This window comes from Moschus berezovskii, chromosome 14, assembly GCF_049115385.1.
Source record: "Moschus berezovskii isolate FMDL1 chromosome 14, NW_MosBer_1.0, whole genome shotgun sequence".
Classification (NCBI taxonomy): Eukaryota; Metazoa; Chordata; class Mammalia; order Artiodactyla; family Moschidae; genus Moschus; species Moschus berezovskii.
Genome location: NC_142473.1, coordinates 18092888 through 18111042, shown reverse-complemented (window position 1 = coordinate 18111042; position 18155 = coordinate 18092888). Strand labels below are relative to the sequence as shown.

The window sequence follows — 18155 nt, the reverse complement described above, 5'->3', positions numbered from 1 at the left end:
GCATCGGAGTTTCTCTGACACTTGAACTATTTGAAGTGGCTCTTATTTCCCTGACTAGAAGCCAGAGATACTTTTTGACAAGTTGAACTCTCAGTCCTAAACTAAAATTACTGCACATTCAAACAGATGAGCATTGTAGCAGGAGATGTAATTGGGACTCCAGTATTCTTGCCTGGAGAATCCCATGGACAGAGGAGCCTGGTGGGCTACAGTCCACAGGGTTGCAAAGAGTCAGACACGACTGACCAACTTCACTTCACTTCACTTGAGATAAGTCTGATCCCCTAGGCCCCACCCCAGCACCTACTGTAATATACTTCCTAAGGAAAGGGGCGATTATTCCCATTGTAAAATGCAGCTGGCATGCATCCTGAGGAAAGAGGGGAGTTCTTAATGCTTCTCCCCCCCAGACCATTGATTTGAAGGCTCCGAGGCAGAACAGTCTTGATTCTTCTTGGTTGGAAGGGTGTAACGTTTACGTGTCAGTTTCTCTTCCAAATAGAACTCCTTATTACCGCCATTCTAGTCTTTCTCCAACTGCATACACTGGGAGGGGATAAACATCTTTTGAGCTTAGATTGCTGGTTCATCTTGACCTGGCAGAAGAGAGTGTATCTCACTTGGGTGTGTGGAACTAGGAGGTGGATGCAGTAAGTAGGTTTGATTTGGAAGCAGTTGAGTATGCTTGAGTTGTTAGTGAGATTTTGACACTGAGCATGTGAGAAAAACAGTGTGTGTGTGGAGATACCGCAGTCAATAAACAATACTACTTATTTGGGGTTTTATCTTCAACGTCTTTATCTCCCTCCCCTGCCTCTGCCCGCCTTCCCTCCCTTCTTCCTTCTCTCTTCTTTCTGCAAAAAGAAGTCAATTCTGACTCCATGTTGGAGTTATTTATTTGACTTGTTTCCCGTTGCTTTTGTTATTGTAATCATACGTAAAGGCCTGCTTCAGAGAATCCTACCCCTCTGCCTGACCGTTAAAGTGCCTTAGTTCAGGACCCTGTCCACCTGTGGATGTCAGGAAGAAAGAAATTAACACATCCCCCCACCTGAGGCTTGCCATTCTAGCGGGTATTTGCAAGATTAATGGCCTTTTTGCTTTGTTTCCTCACCTCCCCCCATCTCTGATCTCTGATGCATAAAAGAACCTGGCATCCAGACCCAGGTAAGATAGTTATTTGGAGATATTACTCTGCAATCTTCTCAGTCAGCCAGCTCTCCAAATAAAGTAATTCCTTGCCTCAACACCTCTTGGATTCATTGGCCTGACATGCGGCAAGCAGAGCGAGCTTGGACTCAGTAACCCTCTTTTTTCTGACAATAGCAATCAGATTTTCTTTTGCGAAATCACCTCTTTCCCACTCTTAGTTCATATAGTTTGGTAGTATTAACACTTCCTCTGCCTCTAGAGAAAGGCATTTGACTCAGTTCAGTTCAGTTCAGTTCAGTCGCTCAGTCATGTCCGACTCTTTGAGACCCCATGAATCACAGCATGCCAGGCCTCCCTGTCCATCACCAACTCCTGGAGTTCACTCAAACTCATGTCCATCGAGTTGGTGATGCCATCCAGCCATCTCATTCTCAGTCGTCCCCGTCTCCTCCTGCCCCCAATCCCTCCCAGCATCAGAGTCTTTTCCAGTGAATCAACTCATTGCATGAGGTGGCCAAAGTATTGGAATTTCAGCTTTAGCATCATTCCTTCCAGTGAACACCCAGGACTAATCTCCTTTAGAATGGACTGGTTGGATCTCCTTGCAGTCCAAGGGACTCTCAAGAGTCTTCTCCAGCACCACAGTTCAAAAGCATATATTCTTCGGTGATCAGCTTTCTTTACAGTCCAACTCTCACATCCATACATGACCACTGAAAAAACCATAGCCTTGACTAGACGGACCTTTGTTGGCATTTGACTCCGTTCCATTCCATCGCTCAGTCGTGTCCGACTCTATGTGACCCCGTGGACTGCAGCCTACCAGGCTTCTCCATCCATGGGATTCTCCAGGCAAGAATACTGGAGTGGGTTACCGTTTCCTTCTCCAGGGGATCTTCCCGACCCAGGGATCGAACCCGGGCCTCCCGCATTGGAGGCAGACGCTTTAACCTCTGAGCCACCAGGGAAACCCGGCATTTGACTCAGGACTTGCTAATTAGACCTCACTTCTCTGGCATCTATGGACTTCCCTGGTGGCTCAGATGGTAAAGCGTCTGCCTACAATGTAGGAGACCCAGGTTCAATCCCTGGGTTGGGAAGATCCTCTGAAGAAGGAAATGCAAACCCACTCCAGTACGCTTGCCTGAAAAATCCCACGGACAGAGGAGCGTGGTAGGCTACAGTCCATGAGGTTGCAAAGAGTCAGACATGACTGAGCGACTTCACTTCACTTCTTTGGCCAAAATGATCATCTGGGAATGGGCACATGCCCGAATCAAAGCTTGTGAGATGCAAAGTTGGTCATACAGGACTTGTGGAGTTACAAGGATTTGTCTAGAGCTTCTAGCAGCCATCTTTCCACCGTGAAGAGAGGCCTGCCTGAGAATGGGGTCAAGAGAACAGGGCAGCAAAGTGAGGGTCAGAAAAGAACCAATTCTTGATGACGTTGTTACCTGCTGGATTCGGCTGTGCCTAAACCCAGAACTAGCACCTGGCCTTTGTAGTTACGTCCACCAGTAAATTCCTTTCTCTAAGCCTGTTGGAGGTCTTTTTCTCCCTTTTTTCCTTCTTCCTTCTATCCTTTTTGCTGAAAGAACCCTATAAGAAGCTCCTGTGTATTTACACAGTCTTTTATATACTATTCTCTTGTTCTCCTTTCCTCTTTCTGATAGAATTCTACGTATTGTAAAAAAGTGTCTACATATTTATGCACATCCTGGCGCTAATGATAATTCAATTTGGCAAAAAGAAAACTTAAAATGACAAAAGCCCGCTTTTAATATTATTGCATGCAGATCAGAGATGACAGCATATAGTTTTAAACATCTAAGGTCAGTTCTGTTCTGTTCTGTTCAGTCGCTCAGTCGTGTCCGACTCTCCGCGACCCCATGAATCACAGCACGCCAGGCCTCCCTGTCCATCACCAACTCCCGGAGTACACTCAAACTCATGTCCACAGAGTCGGTGATGCCATCCAGCCATCTCATTCTCCGTCGTCCCCTTCTCCTCCCGCCCCCAACCCTTCCCAGCATCAGAGACTTTTCCAGTGAGTCAACTCGTCGCATGAGGTGGCCAAAGTATTGGAGTTTCAGCTTTAGCATCAGTCCTTCCAATGAACACCCAGGATTGATCTCCTTTAGAATGGACTGGTTGGATCTCCTTGCAGTATAAGGAACTCTCAAGAGTCTTCTCCAACACCACAGTTCAAAAGCATCTATTCTTCGGCGATCAGCTTTCTTCACAGTCCAACTCTCACATCCATACATGACCACGGGAAAAACCATTGCCTTGACTAGACGGACCTTGGTTGGCAAAGTAATGTCTCTGCTTTTTAATATACTATCAAGGTTGGTCATAACTTTCCTTCCAAGGAGCAAGCGTCTTTTAATTTTATGGCTGCAATCAGCATCTGCAGTGATTTTGGAGCCCAAAAAAACAAAGTCTGACACTGTTTCCACTGTTTTTCCATCTATTTCCCATGAAGTGATGGGACCAGATGCCATGATCTTTGTTTTCTGAATGTTGAGCTTCAAGCCAACCTTTTCACTCTCCTCTTTCACTTTCATCAAGAGGCTTTTGAGTTCCTCTTCACTTTCTGCCATAAGGGTAGTGTCATCTGCATATCTGAGGTTATTGATATTTCTCCTGACAATCTTGATTCCAGCTTGTGCTTCTTCCAGCCCAGCGTTCCTCATGATGTACTCTGCATATAAGTTAAATAAGCAAGGTGACAATATACAACCTTGACGTACTCCTTTTCCTATTTGGAACCAGTCTGTTGTTCCATGTCCAGTTCTAACTGTTGCTTCCTGACCTGCATACAGGTTTCTCAAGAGGCAGGTCAGGTGGTCTGGTATTCCCATCTCTTTCAGAATGTTCCACAGTTTATTGTGATCCACACAGTCAAAGGCTTTGGCATAGTCAATGAAGCAGAAATAGATGTTTTTCTGAAACTCTCTTGCTTTCTCCATGATCCAGCGGATGTTGGCAATTTGATCTCTGGTGCCTCTGCCTTTTCTAAAACCTGCTTGAACATCTGGGAGTTCACGGTTCACATACTGCTGAAGCCTGGCTTGGAGAATTTTGAGCATGACTTTACTAGCATGTGAGATGAGTGCAATTGTGCGGTAGTTTGAGCATTCTTTGGCATTGCCTTTCTTTGGGATTGGAATGAAGACTGACCTCTTCCAGTCCTGTGGCCACTGCTGAGTTTTCCAAATCTGCTGGCATATTGAGTGCAGCACTTTCACAGCATCATCTTTCAAGATTTGAAATAGCTCAACTGGAATTCCATCACCTCCACTAGCTTTGTTCGTAGTGATGCTTTCTAAGGCCCACTTGACTTCACATTCCAAGATGTCTGGCTCTAGGTCAGTGATCACATTATCGTGACTATCTTGGTCGTGAAGATCTTTTTTGTACAGTTCTTCTGTGTATTCCTGCCACCTCTTCTTAATATCTTCTGCTTCTGTTAGGTCCATACCATTTCTGTCCTTTATTGAGCCCATCTTTGCATGAAATGTTCCCTTGGAATCTCTAATTTTCTTGATGTTTTCTTAATTCTCATGGTGTGGTGTTTTAGTAATGTTACTGACAATGAAGTTAATAGTAGGGCATTACCTGTACTTCGTCTGTTATAGGAACTTAGGAAGTTTATTTAAAAGATATTATACTGCCATTTAAAACTCACAAAAGTCCATTATTATGTCTCCAATGAAGTACACTACTCAAAGTATAGAATTTCTTCTCCCCGGTAAGCAAATATTTTATGAAATTCTATGATCTCACAAGAAAATGACCAATTACTATCACACCCCAGCATTTGATTTTTAGGACTTGTATTCAGTCAATGGGCACCTACATCTATATTACTTTTCTATTTGTCTATAAACAATTTCTGGCTTGTTTTTATGAAATCTCATTCTCATATGATTTAATTTGCAAGGAGAAGGACGCTTTGGTAAATAAAGTTGACTAGATACCTGAAATTTTTCGAAAGGTTGATTGGACAGTGATTTCTGTATTTGGAAAACGATGCTTTGAGTCTTTTTGGTTAACTTTCCACTTAGCTTTGGAAAGAAGTCAGTCACAGAGTTTTCGAGTTGGGAAGAGATGAGAGTCATCTCAGCCCCAAGTCCCCATTTACAGTGAGGAAAGACGGTCACGGATATAAAATGGAAAGAGCAGATTCACGTTAAGCCTGTGTGCTGCCTCTGGAAAGCACCGGGGAGGCAGCTCAGCTCTCCCCCTCTTTTCACTCAGATGTCTACCCTCTTTCTTCTCAGGTATCCTTCCACGGGTACATACTAGGATTGATTTGATAATTTTGGAATTATATATCTTTATTTTTGTTGTCTTTTACTTTTTTTTTTTTTGCACTTAAACTTGGTAAATTTTATGGTATATGAATTACTAAGATCATGGCATCTGGTCCCATCACTTCATGGGAAATAGATGGAAAAACAGTGGAAACAGTGTCAGACCTTATTTTTGGGGGCTCCAAAATCACTGCAGATGCTGATTGCAGCCAGGAAATTAAAAGAAGCTTACTCCTTGGAAGGAAAGTTATGACCAACCTAGATAGCATATTAAAAAGCAGAGACATTACTTTGCCAACCAAGGTCTGTCTAGTCAAGGCTATGGTTTTTCCAGTGGTCATGTATGGATGTGAGAGTTGGACTGTGAAGAAAGCTGAGCGCCGAAGAATTGATGCTTTTGAACTATGGTGTTGGAGAAGACTCTTGAGAGTCCCTTGGACTGCAGGGAGATCCAACCAGTCCATTCTAAAGGAGATCAATCCTGGGTGTTCATTGGAAGGACTGATGCTAAAGCTGAAACTCCAATACTTTGGCCACCTCATGCGACAAGTTGACTCACTGGAAAAGACTCTGATGTTGGGAGGGATTGGGGGCGGGAGGAGATGGGGACGACAGAGAATGAGATGGCTGGATGGCATCACCAACTCGATGGACATGAGTTTGAGTGAACTCCGGGAGTTGGTGATGGACAGGGAGGCCTGGCGTGCTGTAATTCATGGGGTCGCAAAGAGTCGGACACGACTGAGCGACTGGACTGAACTGACTGAACTGATATGAATTACATCCCAATGTATCTTTTAAAAGTAAAGTAAGGTTATAAATCATTTGCATATTATATATACTTCTCCATTTGTCCTAGGCCAAGAAAAGAATCCACCCATAATGCAGGAGCTGAAGGACATGCAGTTTCGATTTCCTGGGTCAGGAAGATCTCCTGAAGGAGGGCCTAGTAACCCACTCCCATATTCTTGCCTGGATAATCCCATGGACAGACGAGCCTGGCGGGCTATGGTCCATGGGGTTGCAAAGAGTCGGACACAACTGAAGCAATTTAGCAGGCAGATAGGTAGTCTTTGTTTAGTACAGAAAAATTAAGTATTTGTGTAATGAAATATGTTAATCTTTTTTTAAATTTATTTTTTACTGAAGGATAATTGCTTTACAGAATTTTGCTGTTTTCTGTCAAACCTCAACATAAATCAGCCATAGGTACACATATGTCCTCTCCCTTTTGAACCTCCCTCCCATCTCCCTTCCCACCCCACCCCTCTAGGTTGATACAGAGCCCCTGTTTGAGTTTCCTGAGCCATACAGCAAATTCCCATTGGCTATCTATTTTACGTATGGTAATGTAAGTTTCCATGTTACTCTTTCCATACGTCTCACCCTCTCCTCCCCTCTCTTCATGTCCATAAGTCTCTTCTCTATGTCTGTTTCTCCATTGTTGCCCTGTGAATACATTCTTCAGTACCATTTTTCTAGATTCCATATATATGTGTTAGAATACAGTATTTATCTTTCTCTTTGATGCTGATTTTGTTTACAACCTTCCAGAGTCATTGGACATAAAATATCAATTTTATTATTGCTCCATTAATAGTGCTAATAAAAAGGATAATGTCACACATCTTTTTTTGTCAGGGGGGGAGGTACAATGGAACCCCAACAACATATTTCAACAGTTGAGCAAGAAAATTTGATAGAATGGTTCCCCTTGTCTCCTGCAAAGGCCCATCTTTCTCTCAATCTCCTTGACTCCTAAGAAGGACTGTGTAAATATGCTCAGTGAGGCTGTGTTTACCTTGTTCTGTGTTCAGTCAGCCTGGCTGACCAAATGCCACGCAGCAGGCAGGGCAAGGGTTTACCGTGCCTGAGAATTAGGCGATGTTTCTCCACTGTTTGGTAGTTGTCGTGCATGTGGGATCTGAATATAAACTTTCTAAGTGAAGTGAAGAATGTTGAAATGAGACAAGTCAGCACTTCACTAGTAGTAGAAGCTTCCCAAAGAATAAATTTGCCCATCAGAACTTTCTGTGATAGTGCAACAGTACTGTTGGTGACTGAAACATGATGTCATACAAGAGAAGCACTTCGGAATTTTTTAAGCCATTATTTTTTAACACATGAAATTACACACGATACAAAATACTTGTCTTACAAGTTGAAATCTTTACAGCTATGGGTACAGTTACAGTAATGCAAGTAATATTAGTGCGTTCACTTAGAGTTATCTGTCTTCATTGGGCTTAACACAAAGCCAAGAATGAATTATTTGCTTAAATTACTTTCTAGTCTTTGAATTTTAAAAAAAGAAAAATTACTTCTATCTCATGGATACTGTGTCAGAATGATAAGCAGTGCCAACAATTAAGAAGTCTGGTATTTCTATAAAAGGGAGATTGCATTCCCATAGCTTTTAAGTTGTAAATCCTGAAGTTTTGGCTGCAAATGTCTATCAAATCGTCATTATCTCAGCTTACATCATCTTTGGTAATAGGCTGCCAACAAACAGAAAGTATAAGACTGCACCATTTTTTTCCAAAGAATCCTGTATTTTAATGAATAGCTGAATAAATAGACATTAATTATGAAATTCACATTAAGATAGAAGAAAATCCAAACATTCTGATTGCTTTATCTCTTAAATTTGATATCTACTACAAAAACATACTATTTATGTTAGGGTAAAAATAAGCTGAATCACAGGAGTGTAACTGGGACGTGCTGGCAGATATATACACAGTAACATGGAGGAGCCATAAAACAAAAGTGTTCATATGTACATAGTTCTTCCTTACTTTTTTGCATGGAGAAACACTGTTTTATAAAAATGGGAAAACACACAGTAGACCACATGCAACAAGGACCAATACACTGTGCGCAGCAGAATAATCAAACAAGACACAAGAACTATGGGTTTAAAAAAGGATTTGGGAGCAGAAAAAAAGAAAGGAAAGAGTTGAAACCTGGAATGCTTTCTTACTGAGGTTTCAGAATATAAATTTGTCTAACAAGCCTCTTGATAGTTTTCAAAAGTTCCCACTTGACCATCTAGGGTGAAGTGTAAGAGCTAAAAATAAACCATCATATTATACAAAACTTTGTATATTAGCATACAAAAGGTAACAATTTACTTTTTGTATAAAATATAACCTTTTGATAGTATATTTATTTCACATATGTATAAATATAACCCAAAGAATATGCTTTAAGTATTTCTACCAAAATATTCTTTACAAAAGTTTACAAAACAAGTAATTTATTTATATTTACAACCTAGCACAGAAAAGATTCTGGGCCAGCGATGTTGGTATTGTGTAAAAGAAAGAGAGTGCTTCTAGACATTTTAAAGATCACAAGAGGGCTTTGCAGAACTTTCAAAATGTGTTCTTTCTAGAACAAGTATCTGAAGAGTTATTAAATGATTTCAGTTAAATATCTTTTGATAATTGAATACGTGAATGTATAACTAAACAGGCTAAAGATAACCTGTGTTCCTCTGTAATGAGGAAAATGATAGTAATATTTTGCATACATCCCAAATCAGCACACATCTTCCCCATTTTACAGCTGATCTGTTACAATTCAGCAGGAACTCTTTCTTTGATACAGTGCTCTGCCCTGAGGGAGAAAACCTGGATATGAAGGGCCCATCGAGCATGTGGCAATGATTCATCACATCAGGGATAACAGAATGAGCAGACTGCTACTGACAGATCACATTCTATTTAGTTCTTCACCCAAATAATGTGTCTAAATAAAGCCAGATTGGTTTTTTTTGTCTCAATTACACTTTCCTTCAAACCCTATGAAATAGATACGTACCCACCATCCCTGGTTCTGACCTTTTGCTTCTTATCTTCAACCAAAACATGACACTTTATAATTTCAGTTTTGGTCTCCAAACTTCCTTTTCTTACAAATCAGTCAGTGACCATCAAATAAGTGGAGAGGGCCAGGTTCAGTTTCCCTCAGTGTGGAAACTAACCAGCAGGCATCATCAACAATAAGCAACACTTCAGGTTACTCTTGGTTAATACATCTCCTTTAAAGCAATGCCCAGTGGAGTGTTTTCTCTTTTAAACAGTGAAATCTTATGCAGACTGGTGTGCACTATTTCAGTGTGATTAGGACAGACCATAATTGAAGCTTAAGATTCAGAAACTGGGTTCGGAAACTGGTTGTGGAAAAAAGTTGACCAGCTCTGTGTTCCTGTTCCTCACTAGACACAGCATCTTGCTGAAGTACAGGATAGGTGGGAAAACTGAAAGAGTGAGGGATGAATCTGGGTAAGAAATTCTAGAGTCCATTGGATATTCTCTGTGTTCTCCAGTTTTCCCTTACTTAGGACACTGGTTACTCCAAACAAATCTATAACATTTCAACCTACCCTGGAAGTTTTAGGAAACCTAAATGAATAGATGGAGTGGAGAGGTTAAACCACACATACATCTGTTGGAGCAGATTAAGGAATTTGTTGCTTGTTCCTTGGAACTAGTACCTCTGCATGACATGGGGTTTAAATAGCTACAAGTTCTATTACTTTTCTTTCAGGGAGAAAAGGAGCTTGGGAAGCCTATTTTACACAACTAATTGTACATCAACATCACCGTTCTGTTTGGATAAACTGGATACTGTGTCCTGGGGTTTAGACAGGGAAAGGTGATCCCAATGTTTTACTTCCAGGTTTGATATTTAAAACAAGCATTTGGACCAAAACTTTCACCACTACAGTTACTTTCTGCTTTCCATTTTTAAGCCAAGGTATCTTCCTAGAGTCCAACTAAAACTCAACAGTTTGGCCTTTCCAGAGTCCTTGTAAAATACTTCCTTCTAGTGCTTGGAGTTTGTGAACTGTCTCCCTCTTCTCCTCTAGGAGTTGTTCCCCAAGATTTCATCAAGATTGATGTCTTTCATCCAGTCATCATTACCAGGCTCTGTCTTCAATAAAGAATCGATGAAATCAGCATCACTGTTTAGGGCAGGGCCCATGTTATCAGTCTGCTGGTTGAGAAAGTCAAAAGCTAAGTCATTGCCATGGTCAGTTCCTTGAAATGCCCTGGAACTTTGGTTGGGTGAAGGAAAACCGCCGGCTGCCAGGGAGGGTGGCTGGCTGACTGTCCTTGACTGGCTCAGCCCTGTCCCTGCCTGGTTCATAGTCGGCAAAATCTGTGTGCTTAGCTGATTTGGTCTGAGGTTCAGACTTCGGAGCGGACCCATGTTTTGTCCATTTAGTGTCTGGCTCATTTGGTTCATGGGTCTCATTTGCACTGCTGGTGTTAACTGATTAGCAGGAGCCACTGCTCTCTGGGAAAACTGCTGGCTCCCTACAGCCTGTTGCAGGGACTGGTTTGGAGCATAGGCTGTAGTCGTGCCAGTAGGGAAGCGCACTCCTGCAGACTTCAGCGCCTCCTGTTGTTTGGCTGTTGCTTCTTGAGAGGCCCAGTTTGGGGCTGCCGTGTTGGATGTGATCATTACATTCGACGTTCTCTGTGCTGGCATGCTAGCCATGCTGTGGGTTAAATTTGGTCTTAATTGTTGCGAATTGCCAACAGATCCAGCTCCAAAAGTGGCCACGTTATTATTATTATTATTACTGGGCCCTAAAGTGGGTGGCCGTGGCATCAGCGGGTTGTTTTGATTTGCTATCAGTTGGTTTGGGTTTCTTGGTTGGGTCAGTTGATTCATTCCTGAAGTGACGCTGTATGTGCTGGGTTGACTGCAAGGCAGGTTCCCATATATCCCTATGTTCTGAACGGCTGTGGTTAAGGACGGCATTCGTGTCCCATGAGAAGTAGACATGAGGCTGGAATTTGGAGTTAAGATGGTGTGTGTTGAAACTGTGTTTGCCAAAGCCTGGTTAGAGCTTAAACTCACTGTTGATGAGCCACCTAAGAAAAAGAAGATAATTATGTTAGTTCATAACAACAGGTTATCTCCTCTCTTACAGCAGTTGACAATAGCTTATCAGCTCTGAGACTGCCTTTGGGTGTAAGAACAAAGTAAGAGAAATAATCATCACAGCATATTACATAAAAGGAATAAGACAGCTTTTGGGGGGAAGTATCACCCTAAGTTATCCCTTGGTCAAGAGTTTACACATTATAGAAAAAAGACTGAAATAGAATGGTTCTATTTCTTAGGCTTTACTCTCCTTCTGGAAACACTGAGGAATGACAGTCAATCTTCCATTTTGAATTACCTTTACTCTGTTTCAAGACCAAAGACTACAACTTTGACTTCCCAGCTGTCGTAAAATCCACACTGCTGGTTACCCCAGGGTCCAAATTAGAACATGTGGATGTATCTTATATGTGGCTACTAGATCAATGGTCCAAATCTATGGCCTTGAAAGTCATGTCATTTTCATCTTTATCATCCCCACTCAAGAATTTACCACAAGATGGGTAAGTTCCCATCTCTTCAAACATTTGGAATTCAGTGTAATCCCTGCTCCAGTGATTATTTCCATACAGAGAGAACTCTGCTCTAGGAGGTATAGTTATCATGGCATTGTTATCCACACACCATGAGCTACTTCCACTCATGCCATTTCCTTCTCACATGATGCCCTTCTTACTTCACCAAGCCCTATCTTTTCTTCAAAGGCTCAGGCCAAGGTCCAGGCTCCTTCGTTAAGCTTTCCCTGATATTCCAGCCTCCTCTCTCTAGCAGTATTTGCTCTTTCAAGTTTGAAATGGCAACCCACTCCAGTATTCTTGCCTGGAGAATCCCAAGGACGGGAGAGCCTGGTAGGCTACAGTCCATGGGGTGGCAAAGAGTCGGACACGACTGAGCAAATTCACTTCACTTCACTGGGAAATCCACGGAGCTGCAGTTGAGGCTATATCGATGCCTGTAAATAAGTGATTGAATGTGGGACTGTTCAATCACAGCCTGCTAAATAGGGAGGCTCCACCTATCAGATAGTGAGTGATCAATACACTGAAATCTTCCTGGCTTGGGGAGGTCAAAATCATCATGGGAAAGACATCTTGAGAGGTAAAAATGGAATGTCAGAAAGGTAAATAAAAGCGCCTGCTAGATGATAAGTTCCAGGAAAGAAAGAATTTTTGCCTGTTTTATTCACTGTCATAGTCTCGAACTGTAGTGGATGGTGCATTCAACTGATAATTATTCAATTGATAATCACTGAATGAATGAATGAGACAATGAAACAAAGCTATAACTTGGAAATCAGAGATACTGAGAAACAGATAATTAGACACATATGAAAATCAGAATGGCAGTGTGTGAAGAGAATGGCTACAATTATAACCCAAGGCCATCCCCTACTGCTTGAGGATAGTTAGCATGGTACACACCTTGAAAGACAGAAGTCCTTGCTGTTTGTTTAAAAATACCTGCTACTAGACTACATTCCTCTTGAAGCAGGAGCTGTCTCTTGTGTCTCCTTGTATCTCCAGGTTTAGCACAGCACCCTGTGTGTGTTTGCAGGGCAGTGTTTAATGAAGAGGGATCAGAGTCAGATAGGAGATACTTGGACAATAACTCAGAGTTTCCAGGCTGCTAATGACATTGAGCAGTATCATCTTGGTATCTGGAGGTTTCATGAAAAGGCAATTTCCATTATAGAAATGCTATGGAAAACAGTTTAGAGGCTTTAAAAATCATTCCCTGTAGATGCCCCCTATTTTAACAATATGCTCTGAAAAGGTTTGTGAGTAGAGCTGTGCTTTTTTATTTTTTCAAAACATTTATTGTTAGGATCACTTAAGTAGCAAACATCTGCGGTGACATTAGCATAGAATCAATTTTGCAAAAATTCAACTTAATTCAATTTTCCAAAGGAGATAGCTTGTAAGACCAAAGTCTAGGATGCTGATGGTTATAGAGTGAACATGTTGTATTAAGAAGACATCTTTCAAAAGTTGATATATTTGGTTGGTGTTAAGTCTTTTTTTTTTCTTTTCAAAATTTGCACCCTTTATTTCGGTTACTTTACACTCTTAAAAATTATTCATTTATTTATCATTCAAAGTATTTTTTAAACTGGAGTATAATTGCTTTACAGTGTGTGCACACACATTATTTATTAATTAACATTTATTCATTATTCATCAAAGTATTTTTTAAATTGGAGTATAAGTGCTTTACCACATTGTCTTAGTTTCCGCTGTACAACATGAATCAGCAATATGTGTATATATATCCCTCCTTCTCAAGCCTCCCTCCCACTCCCCCATCCTACCCCTCTAGAGAGCTATATTTTTAAACGATCAGAAAAGAGAGAATTTCCATAAAGATCACAAAATATTGACTACAGTTACTATTTAGAAGTTCCTGATATGTGGTAGAAATTGTTCTAGGTGCTTTTCATACACCGTTTCTAAGATTAACATCTGGTCGAAGTAACTATTATTGTCCTGAGATTGAAATAAAAATGTTGAGTTTGTGTTGTGCTTGATGTTTATTTCATTCTTAGAAGACATGGGAAATAAAGCACTCTAGAGCAGTGAGTTTTACCCATCTGGGAGTTAGAAGCTAGATGCTAAGGATGCCTCCCTTACGAAATGCCCATATACACTGTGGAAGAGACTTATAGGTCTAAATAACCAACCTCTATGTCTTCCTTAGAAACACAGCCTTCATTTTGCAGCAATGTGCCCAGCTGAAAAGCCACAATTTACCAAACTTCTTTGCTGATGGGGTCAGGGTGGGGGGATCCATATGAATAAATTCTGGCTAAAGGCAGAAGTTACTAGTTGAGTATCCAAAAAAAACCTACTTTGAAAAGGGAATCTGATTCATTTGGAAGGCCATTTTACCTTTTCCCTTCTTTCTACCTGGAATATGGACACGAAGCTGGGTGATGTGGTGGCCACCAGGCAACCCTTACAATGGAAGCCACACGCTCAAGAAGGCGGAATAGAAAACAAAGAAGCCTGGAACCCTAACAACACGATAGAGCCACCAGCCAGCCTCTTCCTGCTCTTGCTGGGAATCTCATATGGCTGGGAAAAGAAAAGCCCAAACATTCGCTTTGAATGTGACATAATATTTCAAAGTGTGCTTAGCTTACCCCAAGCCCACTGGTGGGCTAAGAAGGCTGTGGTATAAGAAGTCATGCTCCAAATAAAACCCATCTTGTCATTCAACCTCCTTGAGGACAGGCTCAAAAAGAGAATCCTGTTTTGGCCCTGAGGCAAAGCAATCTTAGAGAATGGAATACATATATACCATTCCTGACTTTTAGTGGAAGGAGGCAATCTGGTGCATTTGAAGGAGTTTAAATAAACTAGAACAACATATTGATTACTACACTTAACAGGATCAGAAAATAGTAATGAACAGAAATATTCACAGCTCCTCCCTCTTCAGAGCATCTCCTTTATGGACAGATGAAGATAACAGGTAAAGCAGAGAGAAGCTGGGACACTCAAGGACAAGCTTAGTTTACATGAGAAGGTCCAGAGTTCTGGACAGAAAAGACTGGAATAGATGCTGACTAGATCGCTGAAGAATTGATGCTTTTGAACTGTGGTGCTGGAGAAGACTCTTGGGAGTCCCTTATACTGCAAGGAGATCCAACCAGTCCATTCTAAAGGAGATCAATTCTGGGTGTTCATTGGAAGGACTGATGCTAAAGCTGAAACTGCAATACTTTGGCCACTTCATGCGATGAGTTGACTCACTGGAAAAGACTCTGATGCTAGGAAAGGTTGGGGGTGGGAGGAGAAGGGGACGACAGAGAATGAGATGGCTGGATGGCATCACCGACTCTGTTGACATGAGTTTGAGTGAACTCCGGGAGCTGGTGATGGACAGGGAGGCCTGGCGTGCTGTGATTCATGGGGTCGCGGAGAGTCGGACACGACTGAGCGACTGAACTGAACTGAACTGAACTGAACTGAAGAAGGCTACAGTCCATGGGGTCGCTACGAGTCGGACATGACTGAGCGACTTCACTTTCACTTTCACGCATTGGAGAAGGAAATGGCAACCCACTCCAGTATTCTTGCCTGGAGAATCCCAGGGCCAGAGGAGCCTATTGGGCTGCCGTCTATGGGGTAGCACAGAGTCGGACACGACTGATGTGACTTAGCAGCAGCAGAAGAAGAAAGCAGGGGCCGCACAGGCTAGGTTTGAGAGAGGCTTTTTAGAGTTCAGAGAGTGGAAAGAGAGAGATTTTAGGGGTAGTGTCTGTCATTTATGTTATATTGGGAGATCTGTTAAGAGGCTTTGCTTTATATATACATATATATATAATATATATATTTGGCTTTGGCCACCTCATGCAAAGAGTTGTCTCACTGGAAAAGACCTTGATGCTGGGAGGGATTGGGGGCAGGAGGGGACGACAGAGAATGAGATGGCTGGATGGCATCACCGACTCTGTTGACATGAGTTTGAGTGAACTCCGGGAGTTGGTGATGGACAGGGAGGCCTGGCATGCTGTGATTCATGGGGTCGCGGAGAGTCAGACACGACTGAGCGACTGAACTGAACTGATATATTTGGCCGCACTAAATCTTAGTTGCAGCATGCCAACTCCTCATTGAGACATGTGGGATTCTAATTCCCTGACCAGGGCTCAAACCTGGGCCCCAGGCATTGGGAGCTAGGGGCATCAGTTTTTCTAACTTATTTTTATTCATCATTCATGGTTTCCAGTGCTCTCGGGATTACCTCTGAGAGTCTAAAAAGCATAAATATTTTCTAAATATTTAGAAATATTTGGATCACTGGACCACCAGGGAAGGCCCTTGCTTTATATTTTACATGTAATCCACTTTTGGTATTTTTGAGAGACTTCCTAAAGACGTAATTTGCTTTGCAATTATTTTTTGGTAATAGGGCTATTTGTCTTAGGGAGATGAGCCCAAAGTGGAGACAGAAAGATTGCACTCTATGCAAATTACAAATGGGACTGTGAAGATGAAACGTCTGCTTATCTTACACAGTCTGGGTCAAAATACACTGTTGGGAGAAGAATGGTTGAACCTAGCATTTAGAAAATATTTATGCTTTTTAGACTTTCAGAGGTAATCATGAGAGCAGTGAAAACCATAAATGAGGAACAAATATAAGTTAGAAAAACTGATGCCTGGACTAAAAAATAGTCCAGTTTGGTCCTGATTGAAAGTTAAGCAGGAGCTAGAAAAGGAGTCTAAGAAAGATGTTACAATTAAATATGAAATGAGGAAAGGAGGGAATACTAAAAACCGAACAGTTTTCTTCTTTTCACAGTTAGGATTTTTATTAATTTTTAAAAACACTTACCAGAATACTGAGCAGTTGGTTGCATGTTGCCCACATTTCTTCTTTGGTCTTTATAATCTGGGGGTGGCCTTGTCAAATGTCTGTTTATCTGATCTTGTGGAGCAATTTTCTCCTAGAAAACACAAATGAAAATATAATAATCTGCATTGTTAGTTTCTCACTTGTAAAAATGTATAGATTGTTATTCAAAAAGGTAAGGATATTATTCAAAAGGTAACAAATTCTGAATAAACACTGTTATTCAAAAGGTAAGAACAATTTTGCAGTCTTAGTAAAGAATCAAGGATCTTTTTATTTATTTTTATCATGTTTTCAAGTTAGTGGCGAATCATGGACATTATTTAGAGACAGACCTTTTAGATTTCAATTTCTTTCATAAAAGTTTAGTTTCTACCTCTCATTAACATCCAACATGTGTTTTGAGTTTAGTAACTACTCTCATTTTCTTTACTTTGCAGTTAGCTTTCAGAGAGGACAGATTTTCTGTGACTTCAGAGATGGGTATTTCTAGACTTGTTTTGTAGCACACCTGATATACTTTCTGAAAGAGACAGAATACCAGACCACCTGACCTGCCTCGTGAGAAACCTGTATGCAGGTCAGGAAGCAGCAGTTAGAACTGGACATGGAACAACAGACTGGTTCCAAATAGGAAAAGGAGTACATCAAGGCTGTATATTGTCACCCTGCTTATTTAACTTATATGCAGAGAACATCATGAGAAACGCTGGGCTGGAAGAAGCACAAGCTGGAATCAAGATTGTCAGGAGAAATATCAATAACCTCAGATATGCAGATGACACCACCCTTATGGCAGAAAGTGAAGAGGAACTCAAAAGCCTCTTGATGAAAGTGAAAGAGGAGAGTGAAAAAGTTGGCTTGAAGCTCAGCATTCAGAAAACAAAGATCATGGCATCTGGTCCCATCACTTCATGGGAAATAGATGGGGAAACAGTGGAAACAGTGTCAGACTTTATTTTTGGGGGACTCCAAAATCACAGCAGATGGTGATTACAGCCATGAAATTAAAAGATGCTTACTCCTTGGAAGGAAAGTTATGACCAACCTAGACAGCATATTAAAAAACAGAGACATTACTTTGCCAACAAAGGTCCATCTGGTCAAGGCTATGGTTTTTCCAGTGGTCATGTATGGATGTGAGAGTTGGACTGTGAAGAAAGCTGAGCACAGAAGAATTGATGCTTTTGAACTGTGGTGTTGGAGAAGACTCTTGAGAGTCCCTTGGACTGCAAGGAGATCCAACCTGTCCATTCGAAAGTAGATCAGCCCTGGGTGTTCACTGGGAGGACTGATGCTAAAGCTGAAACTCCAATACTTTGGCCACCTGATGCGAAGAGTTGACTCACTGGAAAAGACTTTGATGCTGGGAGGGATTGGGGGCAGGAGGAGAAGGGGACGACAGAGAATAAGATGGCTGGA

General features: G+C 41.5%; 1 protein-coding gene across 1 annotated transcript in view; it reads right to left on the bottom strand.

Annotated features, from left to right (window-relative positions):
• Positions 1 to 6749: 6749 nt before the first annotated feature.
• MAML2 (mastermind like transcriptional coactivator 2) overlaps positions 6750 to 18155 on the bottom strand; it is a 416468-nt gene continuing 405062 nt past the window's right edge. Inside the window, exons 4-5 of the mRNA XM_055422908.2 lie at positions 16716 to 16827; positions 6750 to 11362 (exon numbers count right to left, since the gene is read on the bottom strand). Coding sequence (XP_055278883.2) covers positions 10344 to 11362; positions 16716 to 16827 — 1131 coding nt within the window. The 3' untranslated portion in view covers positions 6750 to 10343. The remainder of the gene's footprint in view (positions 11363 to 16715; positions 16828 to 18155) is intronic.